This window comes from Nansenia antarctica (genome assembly GCF_963989245.1).
Source record: "Nansenia antarctica genome assembly, chromosome: 7".
Lineage (NCBI taxonomy): Eukaryota > Metazoa > Chordata > Actinopteri > Argentiniformes > Microstomatidae > Nansenia > Nansenia antarctica.
In genome coordinates this window covers 61,376,653-61,399,152 of record NC_137677.1, presented here as the reverse complement: position 1 = coordinate 61,399,152, position 22,500 = coordinate 61,376,653, and the positions used below count along the sequence as shown (strand labels likewise).

The following is a 22,500-nucleotide window of genomic DNA, read 5'->3' as shown; positions in this document are numbered from 1 at the left end:
CACACTTTCACACGTGCACGCAAGCACACACAAACACACACACGTATCTCCATATGGATGACACACACACACGTACACACACACACACACACAGGTAAACTTTGATTTGTCCTTTGGTGCTCGTTGTAAAAGGACCTGATTGTTGTTCCTTTGTTGCGACTTGTATTCATACTAAATAAATAATAAATACTGTTGATTGATTGATTATACCTGTTGCTTTTTCTATGTAAATGAGTCTTTCCTGTAATAAGTGGGAGAGTATGACCAGGGTATAGACCAGATATTCTGGGACCAGATATTCTGTCAACGTCGCTAAAAGAAAATCCAGGCTTATTTTTGATAACTCTTGCGAGATTCATCAAAATAAGCCTGGACTTTCCTTTAGCAATGTTGATGGAATACCCCCCAGACCTGTTTTACTGTTTACAAGGTGTGATATTTCCACAACACCTCTGCTCTCAGGATGAATCATCTGATACTACCAATGTGTGTGTGTGTGTGTGTGTGTGTGTGAGAGAGAGAGAGAGAGAGAGAGAGAGAGAGAGAGAGAGAGAGAGAGAGAGAGAGAGAGAGAGAGACTATGGTTGACTAGTGTAGTGAGGGTCCCAGGCTGCAGCAGAAGCAGGTTGTAACCACAGACCTCCTCTGCAAAACAGAAAGGGCCGTACTGCTGCTTTGCAACAAGGTGACAACCAATTCAACCACCATCATTGATCTTGATCATTTAATTTTGATGTGCAGATCTTTGTAAGACCGCCTTTGACAGGACTGACCCCCTCTTGACTGAATTACAGTACATTTGTTTGGAATAGAAACACATACAATTACTCAGTGTTTTAGATGTGTATCACACCAACTGACTACACCACAACAGACCTTTCCTGTACACCACAACAGAGAGAGAGAGAGAGAGAGAGAGAGAGAGAGAGAGAGAGAGAGAGAGAGAGAGAGAGAGAGAAGAGAGAGACAGAGAAAGAGGCCAACAGACAGAAAAACGTAGAAAGAGAGAGAGAGAGAGAGAGAAAGAAAGAGAGAGAGCAAGACAAAGAGGCCAACAGACAGAGAAAGGCAGAAAGTACACCACAACAGAGAGAGAGAGAGAGAGAGAGAGACAGAGATAGAGACAGAGACAATGGACTAAACCCCCACCCTCCCAATCTATGGCCTGCATAGCATAGATTACTTTTTCTTGCGATGACTGATGGATAGATGATTCACTTACTTTAGACAAATGTATTTGTTGTAAGTCGCTTTGGATAAAGGCGTCTGCTAAATGCCCCCCCAAAATGTAAATGACAAATCGTGAGCTTAGAATTATAAGGTTCTGTCTCCGTTTAGGGTAGTTCAGAGATATTGAGCGTCAAAGTTTTTACATTCCATTATGTTTTGTGAGATGGAACCGTTGTATTTTATGAATTACTAACTCAAAAATGTAAACATTTTAAAAATACCACCACACAGGCATTAATAAACACCTAATGGATCAGATTATGTAAAAAACAAAATTTTGACAAAAATGGAGATAGAACCTTATAATTCTAACGTCACAAAGTGTAGTGAGGATCTCTAGCAGAAGCAGATTGTAACCACAGACCGCCCCTGCAAAAGAGAAAGGGCTGTACTGCTGCTTTACAACATGGGGACAACCAATTCAACCAGCATCAAAGTTGATTAACTTCCTGTGTGTGAAACATGTCATCTTGATTCATTTTGTTTCTACATTTTATTTTGATGTCCAGATCTTTGTAAGACCGCCTTTGACAGGACTGACCCCCTCTTGACTTGCTGTGAGGTGGGTGGGAGGGTAGAAAAGGTGACACACACCTGCTGCACAGGATTCACATGAACAATCACACTCACGCACGGCATCATGCTTACTGCCATCACATATCTTACAGCTTATGGAATACTCCTTCATTGTAATTGTTGACTGATTATACCTGCTGCTTGTTATTGGTAACTTAGGGGAGAGTATACACATATGTGTTTCACTGTGATTGATTATACCTGTTGCTTTTTTAATTATTATTGCTAATCAGCTAATAATTCCAAGAATAAAAACAAAACACGGTGCAGCAGCTGTCAGTCACGCTGCTGCATGCTCCTGGAACAAACCAGAACCCTTAAAATATTTAAATCTAAGCTAACGACCTTCATGTTTTGCACCAGTTATGATTAAACACAAACTCTTCTATCAATGTCTTTTTTCCATTAACTATTGTCTTAAATGTTTTATCTATTTACTTCTTATATTTGATTTTATTCATTGTTTTTTTTCTTACTATTCTGCTCTTGCTGTATTTTTAAATAATGTATGTAAAGCACTTTGAATTGCCCCTGTTGTATGAAATGTGCTATACAAATAAACTTGCCTTGCCTTTTTCTATGTAAATGAGAGTCTTGCCTGTAATAAGTGGGAGAGTATGACCAGGGTATAGACCAGATATTCTGGGACCAGATATTCTGTCAACGTCGCTAAAAGAAAATCCAGGCTTATTTTTGATAACTCTTGCGAGATTTATCAAAATAAGCCTGGACCTTCCTTTAGCAATGTTGATGGAATACCCCCCAGATGTCTTTCACTGTTTACAAGGTGTGATATTTCCACAACACCTCTGCTCTCAAGATGAATCACCTGATTCCACCAATGTTTGTGTGTGTGTGTGTGTGTTTGTGTGTGTGTGTGTGTGTGAGAGAGAGAGAGAGACTATGGTTGACTAGTGTAGTGAGGGTCCCAGGCTGCAGCAGAAGCAGGTTGTAACCACAGACCGCCTCTGCAAAAGAGAAAGAGCCGTACTGCTGCTTTTCAACATGGGGACAACCAATTCAACCACCAAAACTTTTAACTGTTTTTCTTCTATTCTGATCTCTATCCAGATCAGATATTTTGTAATGACAGAAACATGGCGTGACCAATTTCCTTTGTTTATAAAGGAGACATAAACTACAAAAACATACTTGACTTGCGTCTCTGATGGTATCTTTTCTATGACCTAAGGCCCCAATTCTATTATTTTCTGAAGGGGGCAGGTTCAGGTTAAATGAAATTGAGAGACATTTTGAACGAAATGATAACAGTCTTGGTTGAAAAGGTGCAAGACTCATCTCTGCTGTCAACATGAACCACCGTTGACTGCCAACCCCTCATGATTTCCTGTGTAGCGAGTGGGAGGTAGAAAAGGTGACACAGAGACAGAGAACCAGCAGTCTCTCTCAGTACGTCCAAGTGAAGCCATCATGTACCTGTACGTCCTCTTCCTCTGCCAGCTCCTCTCCCTCACAGGTAAGATTTGGACTTCAATACGTTGACCTTCCTGGGAACAAGAGTATCAGGCTGCTTTAGCATGAAATCATTCTGCACACAACACATCTATCAACAGTTCTAGAGCAATACATCTTTGCACTTTCAGTTGTATGATTGGGCTGGTAATTGCATGTTCTTCTCCAATGCAAGGGGCATCTGAGAGTGGCATTATAGGCGGTGGGAAGGCAAAGTCACACTCCAGACGTTACATGGTCTCTGTCCAGGCTAAAGGGGGAGTCCATGTATGTGGAGGGATGCTCATCAGGAAGGACTTTGTCTTGACCTCAGCACACTGCTTAGAGTGAGTCTTTGTCTTGAAACATCTCAATACAAGACTACTATCATCAACACTATTCAAAACTCAATGCCGACCACTCCTTTGGACTTGGATAACTGTTTGTATTTAAGCTTCAAGTTTCAAGTTCATTGTTACATCCCATTATACAAGTTCAAGAGAGTAAAATTCTTAGGCTGCAGTTCCTCAACATTGGAGCAACAAGTGAAATAAAGAGGCAATAGTTATAAATAAAGAGACAATATGTGGCAATAATTCCATGTCATATCGTCTAACTCCATATGCAACCCTATTTGACTTGGTTTATTCCATATGTAGTAGGTACCCTTTGATGGTAGCGCTTGGAGCAAACAACATCAAGAAGAAGGAGAAGTGCCAACAGAAGATCCAGGTGGCACATTACCATCGCCATCCCAAACACCTGAATATAAAAGACTTAAATTATGACATCATGCTCTTAAAGGTAAATGCTACAATGTCATTGTGCTGAATGATTTGTGTGTCTGTCTGTCCTACTGTACCATATGTGTATTTGTATAATATATTATGTACATTATGTATTTACTTGTTTAAATCGTATAGTAATTATTATATTATTTAGTTTATCTTTGTTCTATGCCCCTTGGATTGTATGGTTTATTCTTGTTTTATTATGTAGTTTATATTATTGCTATTGTGTGTTTTATTGATTACTATCGTTCTATTATTATGTTTATGCTGTGTGGATATGTTAAAGCACTTTGAGGTGCAAGTGCTATACAAATAAAGGTTATTATTATTATTAAGATTATGAATATGATTATTATTATTATTATATATCATGAAGGCCCGCCGCCATAATGATATTACTGCGAAACAAGAGTGTGCTTGTTTTTATGAATTTGATGTTCACATCTTGATGCCATATATTTTTAATTTCTCATGACCGAATTTTAAGGGTAGTTGAGGGAGTTAGATAGGGCTTGTCTTCTAAATCAACATTGTAAGCATAAATTTCCCGGTTTATCTAATGCTTGTATAGATATTTAAAAAGCCAACCTCCACCCCATCAATAACATTACCACATAACCTAAAATCATTCATTGCTTTGCGTTTACAGTTACATGCCAACGCTAAACTGAACGAGTTTGTGGAGGTCATCGAACTACAAGCGAAGGATGTGGAAATCCGAGCCAACATGAAATGCTCTGTAGCCGGATGGGGCATGATGCGATCAAACTCTGAAGCGGTGGACATTCTGAGGGAGGCAGAAGTGAATGTGGAGGAAAGCTCTACATGCAAGAGCCGTTGGCAGCAGTACTTCGACCTCAAACAAATGATATGCACTCGTACCGAAGAAGGACAAGGATTTTGTCAGGTACAGTAACTACTGTTCATTTAGACCACAGTTTATTATCCTATCATAGATTGACGGCAACCAAAATAGGTTGTGGTTAGAAATACTGTAATAATCTGTATTTACTTCATTGTTATATTACAGTACTGTACACTATAACTCTTTAGCGGTACCCTCTGTCCTGTCCCAGGTCTGCAGGCGCCTTCACTAACTCTTTTTGTTCTCCAGGGAGATTCAGGTGGACCTCTTGTTTGCAAGAACAAGGCGTATGGTGTTGTTGCTTATAACAATAAGGAAAAATGCGATGATGTTGGTCTTCCACATGTGTACATGAAGATCCCTTTCTTCATGCCCTGGATTACTGAGGTGTTGAATGGTTACGGTGTGAACTTGTCTAACAATGTCTAATAACAACTATGCATAAACACATATCTCTAGAGAGTGCCCATTGCATTGCCTAGGGCCTAGATGAACACACAAAACAGGTATATAATTAGATGGTTTAATTGTTCTATTCAATGTTTAACCAGTGTTGCAGATTGCTTTGTTGTAAGCTGTGCAGTATGCAGTAGTTACAGACAACTGTGATGTGGTCTATGCTGAACAATGACTGCTTTTATAACAAGTACATTGAAAATACATCAAAAGCATTTCTGAAGCTAAACCTCTGTGTGATAGTATTATTTTATACGTGAAAAGTATACGATGTTGTACACACATTATACAATCTGTTTGCTAATATAGCAAAAAAGAAGAAGAAATAAGACAAAAGAAAAAAAAGAAATAACAAATGCATGAATTACATTATTATTTGTTTGGAATAGAAAACATCATGTATTTTGTAAACCAATTGCTATACAATTACTCATTCCTTTCACAAACTTCACAAACTTAGACCACAACACCACTTTTCAGACAGAGGAGGACCTCCATTTGCTGACCCCACTCCGTCTGTGAGTTGTATACACAACGTCTTCAACGATGTGGAATCCTCAGAGGTCTGCATGTGTCCTTCTGATCTTTGTGTAAACCTTGCGTTCGCGTCAATGGGAAATTTGCGCAATGCTTAGACTGACACACGTCGATCTCGAGTTAGGATTCCACCCCAAGTGAGTTAGCAACCCGTAGTGTTTCAAAACATTTGAAAATACCCATACCTCCAATATTTTAGACAGGAATAACATTGAGAGAGCGAGAGAGCGCGCGCGAGAGAGAGAGAGAGCGAGAGAGAGAGAGAGAGAGAGAGAGAGAGAGAGAGAGAGAGAGAGAGAGAGAGAGAGAGAGAGCGAGAGAGAGAGAGAGAGAGAGAGAGACGCCAACTGTGTTTGACTAGTGGAGCAATTGGCTCTCAGTCTGAGACAGAAGCAGGTGTGGTTGGGACCACATAGCACCTCTGCAGTGGTGACAGCAGCTCAGTCATAGTGCAGGCTTTTGAAGTTGAACCTTTTCCTCTCTGTAAAACCTGTCATCTGGAAAGAAGAGGGGAGAGGAGAGAGTTTTTTTTAACTTTGAAGTCTAGAGCTTTTAAAGTATATCAACATGTTTGATGTTTACTATGGAGACGGAAAGGACGAAAACGTACTTGACTTGGGTCTCTGGTGAAGTACCTCTTCTCTATGACCTAGAAGGATATGACAACGGTAATAATACAGCTGTAATAGATGCATGCACAAGCACTGTCTAGGCTAGGCACATTTAGGTTAGACGGTGTAATACCCTTGTAATGCACTACATGCATGTTAAAGCACTCTTCAAATGAGGTGTAGTATATTTGGAGTGCGGACGCACACTGTACATAAAAAAAAAACCTCCATGCAAAATGCATAAACATTAAAAAAATAAGATATCATTCTGTAGGCCTGGGGGCGTAAGTGGCATGGTCCCGGATGCTTCGATTCCGGCCATCGACATATCCTGCATGTCATCCCCCCTCTCTCTCACCCATCCTTCCTGTCAATCTCTACTGTCTCTATCCCAATAAAGCAGAAATGCCCTAAAAAACATATAAACTCCTGTCATCCTGGAGGATGGAGTTAGGTCCCAGATTCTGGAGATACGGGATCGCCACTGGCTCCAGAATATCATTCTGATATCTCACTGCATTGAGATTGCCTTCAATGATGACAGGTTCTGTTTCGCCTGGGAGAAAGATACTGCCCCACACCATGACACTGCAGGGGATTTTGGCTAATTCTTTTGGGGCCACTACCCACACGTTTAGCTGTGTTGCTCATTCCACGAATGCATGACCCTTACAAGTTGAATGAATGAATGGTCTTTATTGTCAAGTTGTACCTCGTTGTAAAGGTGACTAATCAGGCTTTCCAACGATATAAAATACAATACCAATTGGTATTATTAAAGGGGAGGAATAATCGACCGAATGTTTTTTGAGGAGTTTACATAAATACATATAAACAAATATGTAGGCCTTTTCGACAACAGTTCAGCCAGCTACAGCGCACATCTGTATCTCACCTTGTCAAAGAATCTGCTCAGCTTCACGGCGTTGGAAGAGCCTGCAGCCAGGTACCTGGGGTTGGTGCTGTCCTGTTCACCAGAGATAGGAGAGAGAGGTCGTGACCTAACCACAAACTAGGGATGCACGATATATCGTACTAATATCGATATCGAGATATCTGGCATAAATATCGTGATATGCATTTTCGTCCATATCGTGCAGCCCTACCACAAACCTCAACGCCAACAGCAGCTTGAGTGTTTACAATGTACGGCTGCTGTGTTTTTGCATTCAACAATCATAACACATCATCATCCAGAGTCATTTCTATGGCGTTATTCTTATTCAATAGCTAATTGGGTATACTTGAGTAATTGTATTGTAGTTGCATTGTAAATCCTTTTTATTATTTCTTTTTAATCCACTACAGAAGACAGTGTTTCCTCTATATGCATTTATTGGTGGCGGGCCGCCACGAATGAATTTCCTCCGCCACTAATTGATTCAGTCCACTAAAAAAATAAAAAAAAATAAAATAAAATAATAATCCACCTCTGAACATTTTAGCTGATTAAAATATATCTGATCCTAGATCAGCGCTATAATGGATGTTGACTAAAAGTGCACCTAAATCCACGCCCATCTCTCTCTAACCGCTGATCCAAAATCAGATTAATGACATTAAACATTCAGTTAACGACGTGACACAAGGGCTACTCCTGATTGGTCTAAATGTGAACCGGCATGAGAACCGTGCAGACTCAACCATCCCTGCTCAGCAGTCTTACCTGCCGAAATGCTCGGGCGCCTGTGTTTTCTCCTCGCAAATAACGGGCTAAAAGTCACCGGTAGTACCATCTAAAAGATACAAAAAGCTGATCTAGCTAGCTAGGTGCACAAATAAGATATCACGTTAAATAACTTCGAAAAATTAAACGAAAACAGCGACAGATGGATGGATTTTTCAAGAAAAAAGATGTCCCAGACACTTCAAACATTGCTGAAGCTAGCAGTGGCTATGAGCGATCCGAAACTGCATGGCTGGCAGGAGCAAAGGAGCTAGTTGGTGGATCAGCTAACAACGTTTATGGCGGGGTACCACCACCACCACCACCAGCTACAACTACAGCGGGAGAACAAGCAGCAGCTACTGTGCGCTGTGGTATGTACACCAACATACTGTATATTACTTTCGTTTGTTACTTTTATTTGGACTTTGGATTTTAAAACCACTTTAATTCATGAAAAGGTCCAGAGTTTCTTGTTGCAAACGGAGGAAGGACAAACAACAGGTGCGTTGAAACCAACACCCAATCATGCCAGGACGATGGCTAATTTGATCATTTTGATAGACATGATAGCCATCACATCTAGTTGAAAAACTGTCGCAAGTTGAAGAACTCGCGCAAGTTGGAAATACTCGGAAACTTTCGCCAAGTTGGACATACTTTTCCTGTTGTGTTTGAGACGGAGCCAGACTGCTCGTTTGGAAGGACATTGGATCCGTGAGTAACGTAAACCTTCAGAGCTGATGGATGGAAACCGGTATCACAAGTTTATATTCTGTATATTTTTTTTTTTTTTTTTGCCACCCTCCCTCTAGTTTTGGATGAAATTAGGTCGTTGTATTGAGCGCGCGTGCGCGTTTCATGCGCGTGCACGCGAAAAAAAAGCTCTCCGCCACTAATGTAAAAATTCCTGGAGGAAACACTGAAGCCCAATACACACAGTGTTGTATACAACAGACTGTGACTGCTAACTCGAAGTCCACAGGTGACTGGTAGGTCTGTAGAGGTGACTGACAGTTCTCCAGACCAAATGTTTTTCTGTGCTTGATTGAGTTTGCCTGGCACAATGGGAAATCCTGCACTTACCTGGCACTCCAGGCAGGCTACTTCCAAAGTATTTGAAAGTATTTCAAATACTATTGGACCCAAGTCTTGTGGGATACCCACCAGGTTGATCTCCTCGGCGTTGAAGTCTTCAGACAGGAAGGCGGTCCTGGTCAGGACGTCGTTGCGCTTGTTCTCTGGTATCTGGTCGTACTTGGTGCCGAAGAGCAGCAGAGGCACTGGGTTCTCAGCAAACTGCTCCCTGTCGTAATCCCTGCAGACGCACAGACATGGGAGGAAACAAGAGTTGGGAGTACTGACCATACATGTGGTTATACACTAAGTACAGTATGGAGTGGGACGCTTCTATTCAACGAGCTAGAACTGAATTAGTGGTGGTCCTCTGCGGCTCAGTTGGTAGAGCATGGCACTAACAAAGCTTAGGTCGAGGGTTCGATTACCTGCTGGGACCATATATACAGAAAAATGTATGTACCGGTATGTGTTACGGTACATGTGGGAATACGGTACATGTGGGAAAACTAGGATTAGGGTTAGGTGCTACGTCCACTTGGTACACGCTGGCATGTCTAACCCTACCCCTAACCCTACCCCGAACCCTAATCCTAACCCTAACCTTAACCGTAGCACCCTAGCACCTAACCCTAACCCTAGTTTTCCCACATGTACCGTTTTCCCACATGTACCGTAAATCCTAACCCTAACCTTAACCGTAGCACCCTAGCACCTAACCCTAACCCTAGTCTTCCCACATGTACCGTTTTCCCACATGTACCGTAACGCACCAACTGCAATGTAAGTCGCTTTGGATAAAAGCATCAGCTGAATGACTGTAGCTAGCTACCTTGTTATACCTTACTATTGTTTAATTATTATTACCTTGTTGCACTGTTGAGGAGCTAGCTTGCCTTAAGCGTTTCATTGCACCCTGTACGGCTGTATTCTGTGTGACGAATAAACTTTGATTTGATTTGATTTGAAAACTGCAGCAGATGAGACACACACACCCATTGGAGACAATGACGCCGGTTGGAGACGAGTCTTTGTTCAAGGCCTCTAGTGACCATCCGTAGAGATTCTGGGACGACTTCTTGTTGGTCAGGTCGTGCACCAATATGATGCCTGTAGGAATACAAAACCAACCATACCATGGCACCTTGAGTGACTCATACCAGTGACATAGGCTTCTTTTGTTTCATAATGAGACACACAGTGCTGTGAGTTACTTCACCATTGACAGAGTTGTAGAAAACGGCTCTGGTGCTTTTCACACTGCTGGCACTGCCCACAGACCCTCCGATATCCCATAGTTCAATGTAGTAGGTCTTCTCCTCCGGCGTGCCTTCCTTGTAGTCATGGACCTATTGTAGAGGGAGAGGGTTTGTTGTGATACACAGTATACAAGGAGTCTCGAACTTGCAACCTCTGACTTGCCAACATGTGACCGTCTCCTCAAATACCCGATGTAAACCAGCTACGCTATCAAAAAGCTAGCCATTCGACAGCGTGTGCGGGGGTATTGGCACAGCGTGTGCGGGGGTATTTTAACACCTCAACTCGGTTACACTGTGCAGTATATTAGCCTGCTCCCCAAACCTGTGATCTATGGGGCAGCTAGCTCACTAGAGAAATCCCTGTATTGCGTATGGCCATGCCAGACTAAAAGAATATGGGATCGTTATAACAAAAAATTTATGAATGAATAAAAGAATGACTCCCATACATTATAAGGATCTGGTTTCCATCATCCTGACAGGCAGCCCAAGGCAACACAACCAATGGAAATGTATATTATACTCGATACAATTTCAAGTTGGGTTAGGGTTAGAGCTATACAGTACACGAGAGAAGAGAAAGTGAACGAGTTTGCTGTGGCTACTCCTGCTTACCCGTACATCCACGGAGCAGCCCACGGTCCATGACGGGTTCACCAACACTTGGTTCTGACAGAGCAGGTGGACCAGTGACGACTTCCCTACACCTGTCACCCATAACACACAAGACACAGTGAGCTGAGGGGGGGTAGCGGTGGCCTAGTGGATAGTGAGTTGGACTGGTGTTCAGAAGGCCATAATGGGAACACCACCACTAGTGTGCCCTTGAGCAAGGCACTTAGCCCTAGGTTACTCCAGGGAGACTGTCCCACCTAAATCTGTCATTGTAAATCGCTTTGGACAATGGCGTCTGCTTAAATGGTTAAAATGTCAATGTAATGTCTGTGAAAGGAGATTTCAAGCACTTGAACGTCATTGTATGCCTATTCATCAACCAATCACTGACTTTAGATCAGGATGGAAAAACGTACTACGCCTGTAAGTATCCAACTCGTGAGCTTAGAATGATAAGGTTCTATCTCCGTTTAGGGCAGTTCAGAGATATTGAGCGTCAACGTTTTTACATTCCATTATGTTTTGTGAGATGGAACCTTTGTATTTTATGAATTACTAACTAAAACATTTCAACATTTAAAAAATGACACCACACAGGCATTAATAAACACCTAATGGATTTATGTAAAAAAAAAAACTAAATTTGGACAAAAATGGAGATAGAACCTTATAATTCTAACGTCACGATACTGTTAGCCAGCCAGATAGGCATCTTTAGCTGAAAGTGACAGCTAGTACCTTCACATTCACACCAATGAACACCAGTGATATTCAGCGAGGTCAACGATTTTAAACCGTTATTCATACAGCCTGTACATACATCAAAGACAAAACATATCAAACTATAAATCAATTGAATTACTGACCTGAATCTCCCAAAACTAACACTTTCACTCTGTCTAAAGAAGCCATCTTTCCTATGACAGTTCTTCCCCGGAAGTCAACAAAGGACGCTCGAGCCTGCATGTCTGTCCTCCGATTGGTTGAGAAAGACTATCGGCTTTTGTTTCCGGTGTCACCATAGTACATGTATATTATATTATATATTATAATATATTAATATCAATATCAATATCAATATATTATATTATATGTATATATAGTAACAGTATTATTACATTTGTTACATTTGTTACGTTCGTTACATTTGCTCCTCTGAGAGCGCCGGAGCGCACACTGGGTTCGACGTCATAAAGAAACGAAGTCATTTGATTGGACGAGAGGCATTCCGTGAGTGCTGATCCGATTTCTATAGCGTATTTACGAACGCACCCGTAGTTTTCCATGCCCAAAAAAAGAAAACTAGCCACTAAAGCCGGGGGCTCCAAACAAACGTCGTGAAGTTTGATAACCGAGAGAGCGAACACATGTAACTGAGTGAGTGTCGTCTCTTCTCTGTGTGTTAACGTCAATAAATGTGTTTGAAAAGCAAAGCTGCTTCTTAGCTGTGTGGTTGGTTATCCACACGAAGCTTAGCGGACATAGCCAGAGAATAGCGTCGGTAGCTAAGTTGAGCTTAGCAGCATTCAGCTCATAAATTGATTTTCCTTTTTTTATTTTCGTCAGTTACGAAAAAGATTCTAGCTACAGTAGAACAGCTCGTGACGTTAGAATTATAATGTTCTAGGATCTCCATTTTTGGTCAAAATTGAGTTTTTTTACATAATCTGATCCATTAGGTGTTATATTTTTTAAATGTTGACATTTTTGAGTTAGTAATTAATAAAATACGTTAGAATTATAAGGTTCTATCTCAATTTTTGGTCAAAATTGAGTTTTATTTTTATTTTTTACATAATCTGATCCATTAGGTGTTTATTAATGCCTGTGTGGTGTTATTTTTAAAATGTTGACATTTTTTGAGTTAGTAATTCATAAAATACAAAGGTTCCATCTCACAAAACATAATCATGGAATGTAAAAACTTTAACGCTCAATATCTCTGAACTGCCCTAAACGGAGATAGAACCTTATCATTCTAAACGGAGATAGAACCTTATCATTCTAAACGGAGATAGAACCTTCTCATTCTAAACGGAGATAGAACCTTCTCATTCTAAACGGAGATAGAACCTTATCATTCTAAACGGAGATAGAACCATATCATTCTAAAGCTCACGAGCTGTCAGATAGTCGTTATCAAATGGAGGAATACCATTTTGCACGGTTTCTCAATACCAAAACAGTATTATTACAATTTAGCTGGCTATGCCTCACTGACTGAGTGTTGTTGTGACAGCTAAGCGAGACTGCCACTTCCTCCCCACCCACGTGGTCATCATTTTGTCGTGCACATGTCATGTGTTGCACTCGTGTCAACAACATAGCTGCCATGCTGCTCTTATAACGTTAGTTATTGTACCTAGCCTGCTGTTTCATATTAGCCTGTGTCATTTCCTGATTATCCTGTCATATGTTGCTGCTAACACACTTTCTTTCCCCTTCTTGTTGCAGATCCCATTACAGAGAAGAACTCCCTTGGACCCCCTGCTGCTGGGGTGTTATCCCCCCATCAGATCCCCCTCCTGGCTGCCGTCACTCACTCACTCACTCACTCACTCACTCACTCCCTTCCTTCCTTCCTCGTGTACTGATCTTGTAGCCTACCTACTGCAGTGCGTACTCACTCACTCACTTACTCTCTGACCAAACCCAAAGCCTTGTTCATCTCACCCACGACCAAGCTGCTCTCTAGTCTCCCTCCTTCATCCTAACCCATCTCTCACCCACCCCGAGCTCCGCCTTCCACCACCCGCCGAAGATGACGGAACCGGAGCTGTTGACGGAGGTCCCGGCGGCGCTGAAGCGGCTGGCCAAGCAGGTGGTGCGCGGCTTCTACGGCGTGGAGCACGCCCTGGCCCTGGACGTCCTCATCCGCAACCCCTGCGTGCGCGAGGAGGACATGCTGGAGCTGCTGAAGTTCGACCGCAAGCAGCTGCGCTCGGTGCTCAACACGCTGAAGGCGGACAAGTTCGTCAAGTGCCGCATGCGGGTGGAGACGGCGATGGACGGCAAGACGACGCGCCACAACTACTACTTCATCAACTACCGCCTGCTGGTCAACGTGGTGAAGTACAAGCTGGACCACATCCGGCGGAGGATCGAGATGGACGAGAGGGACAACACCAACCGGGCGTCCTTCCGCTGCCCCTGCTGCTTCAGCACCTTCACCGACCTGGAGGCCAACCAGCTGTTTGAACCCATGACCGGTGAGAGAGAGGGAGAGGGAGGGAGGGAGGGAGAGAGGGAGGGAGGTGTTGGAGGAGAAGGAAGGAAGGGCGAAGGGGGAGGAATGGATGGATAGATAGATAGATAGATGCAAGTTCAAAAATTGGGAGAGAATGTGTAGAGAAGAATGGAGGGAGAGAGGGATGGAATGGAGAGGGAGTGTTAGAGGAGGATAGTGGAAATAGGGGAAGAGGGATGAAAGGGATGGAGGGGAAGGATAGAGGAGAAGAGATGTGGAGCGAGGAGAAGGACATTTGCTGGTCCTTGGCTATTCATCTTAGATTTGACTTATGTTATCAGGAATTAGGTTCTAGCACTAGGTGGCAGCAGTCTCCAAGTATTGAGCTGACTAGAAGGGTCTCACATGGTGCGCACAGATTGAGTGATATAATATATTACTATAAAAGACTAGAGAGGTTTTTTGATTACGGGATGAGATACAGGGTGTCCTTTATGTTACTAATAGTCATGTAATCATGTTATCACGCTTCAGGCAACGATATTGGATCTTCTCTTCAATGTGTGGATCCTTGGTGCAATTCCCTGCTCTAGTATTTTCAGAGAGTGTGTTGACTTATTAGGCTAACTGTTTCATACAAAGTCCCCTCCTCTCCTCTTCTCCCCCCCGCCCTACTCTCTCATCTCCTCTCCTCTCCTCCTCTCCTCTCCCCCTACTCTCTCTCTCTCCTGCCCCCCCTTTCATCTCCCCCCCCCTCTATAACACCCACTGTGGGATGTAAGGCTCTAGGTTGCCTCTCAGGCCTCTCGGCCATGTATAATTCATCTAACCTGCAGTTCAGTACAGCCTCTCCCCCCCATTTCCCCCAGAATGACAGAGAGAGAGAAAGAGAGAGAGAGAGAGAACACACACACACACACACACGCACACACACACACACACTTTGCATGTAGTCCACCACCACACCTCCCCAGGGTGAGTTATACCTCTTAGCCTTGCTCGTTGGTAGCATTGTTAGGTAGATGTGAAGAGCATATATAAATGTGCCAAAGTATTTCATCCTTACCCAAACACACACACACCACACACACACACACACACACACACACACACACACACACACACGCACACCAGCCCTGCTGCCGCTGTCAGCTCTGTGTGCTCTTGCGGACGTCCCCCCATTAGGAGCAAGGGGCTGTACCACTATGACATATTCTCCATTAGGGCACTCCATGGACCGTACCATTACCACGGCCACTACAGCAGGCAGCAGCCCCATCATCTCAGGCTTTTCAGTCATTTTCAACTTGATTTCCGCAACACTCAAATTTGTGTGTTATAGCCTATATTATTCACTCACAGCTTCACTTATGACTGAATCTTTCACGCTTGTACAGTCCTGAGTGTCATCATGCCAGTTCAGTGTAGTTTAGTTCATTAGCCACACCTGAGGTGGCCTAACAGTTAGTTTAGTGTAATTAGTCACGCCCGATTTAAGTTATTTTAGTTTATTAGTCACACTTGAGTTTAATATGAATATTCTGGTCTACTTTAGGTTGTTATTGAGCTGTTACTGTGTGAAGATAGTCAGTCAGACTAGTATGTGACGTTGAAGCCATACGTGACTGTTCCGCTCAGCGGGTGCACTGAGAGCCGAGGCCGGCTGGTTATTGTAATAGTGCATCATTAGAGCTAAATGGGCAGATTTTCCATAATCTCTCCTGCGCTCTCAATTTTGTCAAATGTTTACTCCTGGATAAACAACATTTGTAGATATATTGGCGGGGGGGCGGGGCGGGGGCGGGGGTCTTGGCTGTCTAAGCCTTTCCTCTGATTTGTCGATTACCCACGTCCGTTCAGTCAAAAGGCAAGGCCTCCAGTGACTTTGCTACTTTGCATATCAGCTTTGTCAGGTTGTTGCACGAACTCGACTTTTTACCGCCGTACCGCTTCAGAACAAGCAGGTTTGTTCAGAACAGGTGCCAACTGGGATCCCGGCGAGCGCCACTCTGCTCACACCAGCTGCCAAGGGAGGTCGTAAATGGAGCTACATTTCTGCTCGCACGGAAAACTGGGTAACAAACAGGCTCATATGGCAATATGGCATGGTAATTATGTCTCAGATTGTTAAACAATGCCTTCCAAGGTCTGGATTTTTTCTCCTCTACCCGATTCACACATCACAGTGGATGGTGGTCTATTAAGTGTCAGCTAAATGCCATACAGTGCCCCTGCGTAAGTAATGGGGACAGTGAAGTATTTTTTCTTCTTTCGGGCTTCTTTCTTCACTGCAATAATGTGGAACAATTACTAAGGTTAACGTAGAGATTCTGAGCTTTCACCATACTTTTTTTTCCAGACCTCTGGAGACTTTTAGGTACTTTTCAGCAAACTGGAAACTGACCATCCTTTTTTGAGGATAACTAGTGGTTTGCACCTTGCAGTGGTGGTGAAGTGCCTGTAGTTCGGCTGGCGACGCCTAGCCTACCTCCCGGAGAGTTTTCTTGATCTGTGGGACAGTTGTTTTGGGAGGTTTTCTTAATTATGTCGACGAGCATTCTTCTTCCACTGTAGATGTCTGCCTCGGCCTACCAGGCCTGTTAGCGATTGCTGAGGCAAGCAGTGCTCTTCTTTTCTTTTTAATGATGTTCCAAACTGTGGATTTTGCCAGGCATCAGGTTTTTCAGCCTAATTATGACTTCCTTGACTTTCATCGACACCTCTATGGTCCTCATGTTGACTCCAAAGGCAAATGCCAAGCCTAAAATCACCACTAGACGTGGCTCTCTTACGCCTGCTGTGTGACGTGACGGAACACACCGGAACTTACAGGAAACACCTCTCAAGCCAGGTGTCCCATTACTTTTGGCGACCCTGACTATTTATTATTTATTTTTTTCTGAGTGGGGCAGTCCCACTCATATTTTTCTTTTTTATTATGATAGAGACAGTAGAGATTTGACAGGAAGGATGGGTGAGAGAGAGAAGGGATGACATGCACAAATCCAAACTTCTGGAGGATAGAGTCAAAAGAAGAAAACATGCTTCACTGTGCCATTACTTATGCAGGGCACTGTATGTTAAATATGATATAGGACTATTAGTTGCCAAGGAAAAGTAGTGTCCACAATGTTTCTACTACAATAGCACAGTCATAGTCATAATAATAACCTACTTTGATAATAACCTTTCTTAGTTTTGTCCACCATGTATATCTAAAATACTTTTAGATACTTCTAAGTATATTACTTACAAATATAAGTAAATATTACTTATAAGTGTGCTTGGTTAAGCTTACAGAGTGTGTGTTTTTGTTTTACCTCTATTCCATGGATTACATTCTACCAGGCATACTAGTAGGTCAAGTGCAGCTCAAGTATGAGAAAAGAATATGTTAGAATGTTCTATTACCCAGGCCTGGCATTCCCAGCACCAGGGCTGGCCCTCTGTCTCCTCAGCCTCCTCAGCCTCCTCAGCGTCCTCAGCCTCCACAGCCTCCACAGCCTCCCCACGCCCTGAGGTCTTCAGGCCTGACAGAGAGAGAGAGAGAAAGAGAGAAGGAAAGAGGGAGGCAGATTTATGACTCCCATGTTTATTCATTCATTTCTCCCTCCCTCTCTCTTTCTCCTGGAGGACTGGCACCTGTCCAGAATGCACTGCTGCAAAAAAGGATGACATCACAGCCTTCCACTGCAGGAGCCCACCCATTTCTGTGTGCGTGCGTGCGTGTGTTTGAAAGAGGAAGGTGGATTTAAGCATCGCAGGGACGGGGTGTGTGTGTGGTGATTTGTGAAGGGAGGGGTCGAGCTAGATTGCCAATGAACACAGGGTATCTCTGCCCCACCTCTGAGAATCCCAGACATCCACGTCTGATCTACATTCATGATTTATGTGTGTTGTAAAACCATGTTTTGGACACTAGCCAGAAGTTCATTGTTTTCAGTGTGAATTGAACACGACCCGTCTGGACTGCTAGTGTTCGGTACTCCATCTTTAAGCCCTATATTCAGCCTGAAACTACATTGTCACCGCTGTCCAGCCAATCGTAAGATAACACATAATAGAGCTCGCTCTCTTGTGTGTGTGCGTGCATTTGTGTCTATTGTTAAAGAAGTCTCTTATTATTATTTTTTATATAGTATTAGGGTTAGTTTTATTTTTTTACGCTCCACGCCACGTCACTCTCCGTGCCACCGAACGGACAGACAGACGTCAGCCCCGCGGGAGCTGTTGCTAGGATACACAGAGTGGGAGACAGTCGCTGAGGTGGTAGTGTAGTAACGTCCGTCAGCCGTGTCGGCAGGTGCTCGCCACGCTGTGGAAGTCAAGCTCTTCAGTTTAGACAAGACTGGAGGCAGCCCCGACAGGACGCAGCCTGAGGTGTTTTTTTGTGTCTCGTTCACTGTCACCCAATTGTAGCCCCGGGTGTCCAGCCCCGAGTTCTCCAAAAGGTGCAGGCGCCTCTGCGACTGGTCAGACGACAGATGTGTAAAACACACTTGAAGAGATTAAATTAGATTTAGGTTCAACCTTTTTGTCATTTCAGAGTACAATGACATTTCTTTTTTTTGCTCTAGGCACAGGGTCAGCCATAGCAATTAGGTGTTAAGTGCCTTGCTAAAGGGCACAACGGCAGTGGTAGGCACCTTTTAGATATGATTCCAGCAACCCTCCAGTCACCAGCTCATACACACCTCCGTCCCGAGGCGGGTAATCGAATCTGCAAATCTTCCCATTGCTCGCCGGTCTCTCTAACCTCGAGGCTCCACCGCCACCCCCTTGAGAAGCACACACTCGCTCCTGTTTGTGGGCCTGTGTCCCCAGACCACGCAGACAGTGTTAATGGCTTCATCAGGTGATCCTGGCAGCGTGGCCACAGAGGGGAGACGGCAGAGAGGCGGAGGCCCGGGTTCCTGTTAGCAGCTCCTCTGTCGTCTCACCCTGCTGCTGCCATTGATTATTATACTGTGAAGCTCTCAGTAGCCTGGTGGTGTCATCAGCACCATTGATTACACAGAGGGAGGGAGGAAGGAATAGAGGGAGACAGGGAGAGAGAGAGACAGAGAGACAGACAGACAGACAGACACAGAGGCACTAACCCTGATTAACCACATTTCCCTGACAGATGTGTTGCCTTTCTTACGACGGAGTGAGTGTTTATCGCGGAGAGGCAGATCATTATCGCGATTGGTCCGAGTGTCTACGACAGATATGCAGATGTTTGTCTTGATTGGTCCGAGTGTCTACGACAGATAAGAAGATCTACACTGCGATTGGGGCGACTGTTCCTTCGAGATAAGCAGGCCTCGGCGATTTGGGGCGTCCTCGTCTCCCCCCCCTCGCCCTTCTGCTTTTCGGCTGTCAAAGTCACTCTCAACGACGCACAAAGTTGAAGCGAGGCCTCCGCCATGACATGTCATTGTCAGGGTTCGACAGTAACGCTTTTTTACTTGCCCACTCCACTTAGATGATCGTGGAGTGAAGATATTATCAAAGCGTATGCGCCTGTTGATCACCCGTACGCTTTGATCATATCTTCACTCCACGATCATCTAGTCTGGTCTCGCGCCTGCGCCGTCTGTCGTTCTTCCTGCACACAGGTAAAAATATCCGGGATCTAGCAGCGTCGTCGGGCTCGCGCAAACAAACCCGGCGAATGTTTTACTTCCTCCGGGCAAGTAAAAAAAGCGTTACTGTCGAACCCGGCATTGTCCTTTCCGACTAACTCTATTCCAGAACCCCCAGACAGCGAGGAGTCCAACAACTCCTAAGTCCGAAACGTTTACTCCTTTCCTTCCCTTCAAACGTCTCTGATAATGCAACACAGTAACGTAACTAAGTGGGGGTTTCTTTTGGAGGGGGGACGACGACACACTGCGCAGTGCGCATGTCCCTTCCCTCTCCCTCCCCTACAGGCATTTTTCTGTTCCTCTCTCCTCATCCCCTCTCTTCTCCCCATCTCCTCTCCTCATCCCCTCTCTTCTCCCCATCTCCTCTCCTCCCTATCGAATCCTGCTGGTGTGGCGGTAACCGTGTCACCCTACCCCAGCCGGGCCGTTCAGTTCCGGCCAGACTCGGCTGACAGGCAGGCAGGCAGTGGAGCGCTGGGTACGGCTCTCTGGTAGCCAACTTTCTGCTGGGCCAGCGACATTCTACACCACAGCACCACCTCTCTACACCACATCACCAGTCTACACCACAGCACCTCTCTACACCACAGCACCTCTCTACACCACAGCACCACCTCTCTACACCACACCACCTCTCTACACCACGGCACCTCTCTACACCACAGCACCTCTCTACACCACAGCACCACCTCTCTACACCACAGCACCACCTCTCTACACCACAGCACCACCTCTCTACACCACGGCACCACCTCTCTACACCACAGCACCACCTCTCTACACCACAGCACCACCTCTCTACACCACAGCACCTCTCTACACCACAGCACCACCTCTCTACACCACAGCACCACCTCTCTACACCACAGCACCACCTCTCTACACCACAGCACCACCTCTCTACACCACAGCACCACCTCTCTACACCACAGCACCTCTCTACACTAGGGCTGCCACAAACGATTATTTTCATAGTCGACTAGTCACCGATTATTTTAACGATTAGTCGACTAATCGGATCATAAATTACAGCTTATCGCACAATTACTCAATCGCTCTTATTTAGCTATCATCTTCTAAATCAGCTTCTAAATTTAGCTTGAAGTTGTTAGTTGTTGTTGTAGGCATGTGCTAACTAAAAATAAAGACAATTAAAATGATTGTTCACTCAAAAATAGATATTAATGAACTTTGCAGATTTATTTCTGGCATCACTTGCATGTAATGTAATGTAAAGAGTAGTAGAGGGTGCAAACTGCAAAAGGCTTTTAACGTAACGATATCGTTAGCCAATAACAAGCTAACTAGCTTACCGAGACGAGCCATCGTCTTCCTCGTCATCTGCCACAACGTGCTTCCTTTTTAGATGCTCGCGCATCATAGACGTGCTGCCATGATAAGCGAGTTCAGCTTTGCAAATTTTACATTTTACATTCTTTTTTTCAACGTTGTGGTTGAAATGCTCCCACACTTTAGAGGTACGAGGACAGGAAGACATTTCTCTGTTTGTTTTTCCGGGGAAGTCACGTGTGCCCCGGATGACCGACACTGCGCATGTACATCAAAGACACTGGGAGACGCTAGCCAGTGGCAGCTTCAGGGAAGAAAAACGAATGCTTATCGAATGAAATGAATGGTCTTTATTGTCATTGATATAGTACAGGTACCAAACAACGAAATTTGGGAGGGGGGGCTCCCCTGGTGCTAGGCAAAAAAAAACAAAAACAAAACGCTTATTTCAGCTCCAAAAAAACATGCGACTACGGCGATTACCAAATATGTCGGCGACGATTTTGGTAGTCGACGTCGTCGTGACTAGTCGACTAATCGTGGCAGCCTTACTCTACACCACAGCACCTCTCTACACCACAGCACCTCTCTACACCACAGCACCTCTCTACACCACAGCACCACCTCTCTACACCACAGCACCTCTCTACACCACAGCACCACCTCTCTACACCACAGCACCACCTCTCTACACCACGGCACCTCTCTACACCACAGCACCACCTCTCTACACCACAGCACCTCTCTACACCACGGCACCACCTCTCTACACCACAGCACCTCTCTACACCACAGCACCACCTCTCTACACCACGGCACCTCTCTACACCACGGCACCACCTCTCTACACCACAGCACCTCTCTACACCACAGCACCACCTCTCTACACCACAGCACCACCTCTCTACACCACAGCACCACCTCTCTACACCACGGCACCACCTCTCTACACCACGGCACCTCTCTACACCACAGCACCACCTCTCTACACCACAGCACCACCTCTCTACACCACAGCACCACCTCTCTACACCACAGCACCTCTCTACACCACAGCACCTCTCTACACCACAGCACCACCTCTCTACACCACAGCACCACCTCTCTACACCACAGCACCTCTCTACACCACAGCACCTCTCTACACCACAGCACCACCTCTCTACACCACAGCACCACCTCTCTACACCACAGCACCTCTCTACACCACAGCACCTCTCTACACCACAGCACCACCTCTCTACACCACAGCACC

General features: G+C 44.5%; 3 protein-coding genes across 3 annotated transcripts in view; 2 read left to right on the top strand and 1 right to left on the bottom strand.

The window, feature by feature from the left end:
- Positions 1-3,237: 3,237 nt before the first annotated feature.
- Positions 3,238-5,146, top strand: LOC308162852 (mast cell protease 1A-like; the record flags this gene model as incomplete). The annotated part of the gene is made up of 5 exons (XM_080536992.1): positions 3,238-3,283; positions 3,455-3,605; positions 3,921-4,062; positions 4,699-4,956; positions 5,126-5,146. The coding sequence occupies 5 exons, from the start codon at positions 3,238-3,240 to the stop codon at positions 5,144-5,146; spliced, it is 618 nt and encodes a 205-aa protein (XP_080393118.1).
- A 329-nt stretch (positions 5,147-5,475) lies between these two features.
- rabl3 (RAB, member of RAS oncogene family-like 3) lies at positions 5,476-12,050 on the bottom strand (the record flags this gene model as incomplete). The annotated part of the gene is made up of 8 exons (XM_080535782.1): positions 5,476-6,404; positions 6,518-6,556; positions 7,414-7,485; positions 9,352-9,502; positions 10,257-10,371; positions 10,481-10,610; positions 11,139-11,230; positions 12,005-12,050. 8 exons carry the CDS (start codon positions 12,048-12,050, stop codon positions 6,348-6,350), a joined length of 702 nt encoding a protein of 233 aa, XP_080391908.1. The 3' UTR covers positions 5,476-6,347.
- Positions 12,051-13,899: 1,849 nt separating this feature from the next.
- Positions 13,900-22,500, top strand: part of gtf2e1 (general transcription factor IIE, polypeptide 1, alpha) — a gene marked incomplete at both ends in the record, with an annotated part of 17,398 nt that continues 8,797 nt past the window's right edge. The window contains one exon of the mRNA XM_080535577.1: positions 13,900-14,347. Within this exon, the coding sequence (XP_080391703.1) occupies positions 13,900-14,347 (448 nt within the window). The remainder of the gene's footprint in view (positions 14,348-22,500) is intronic.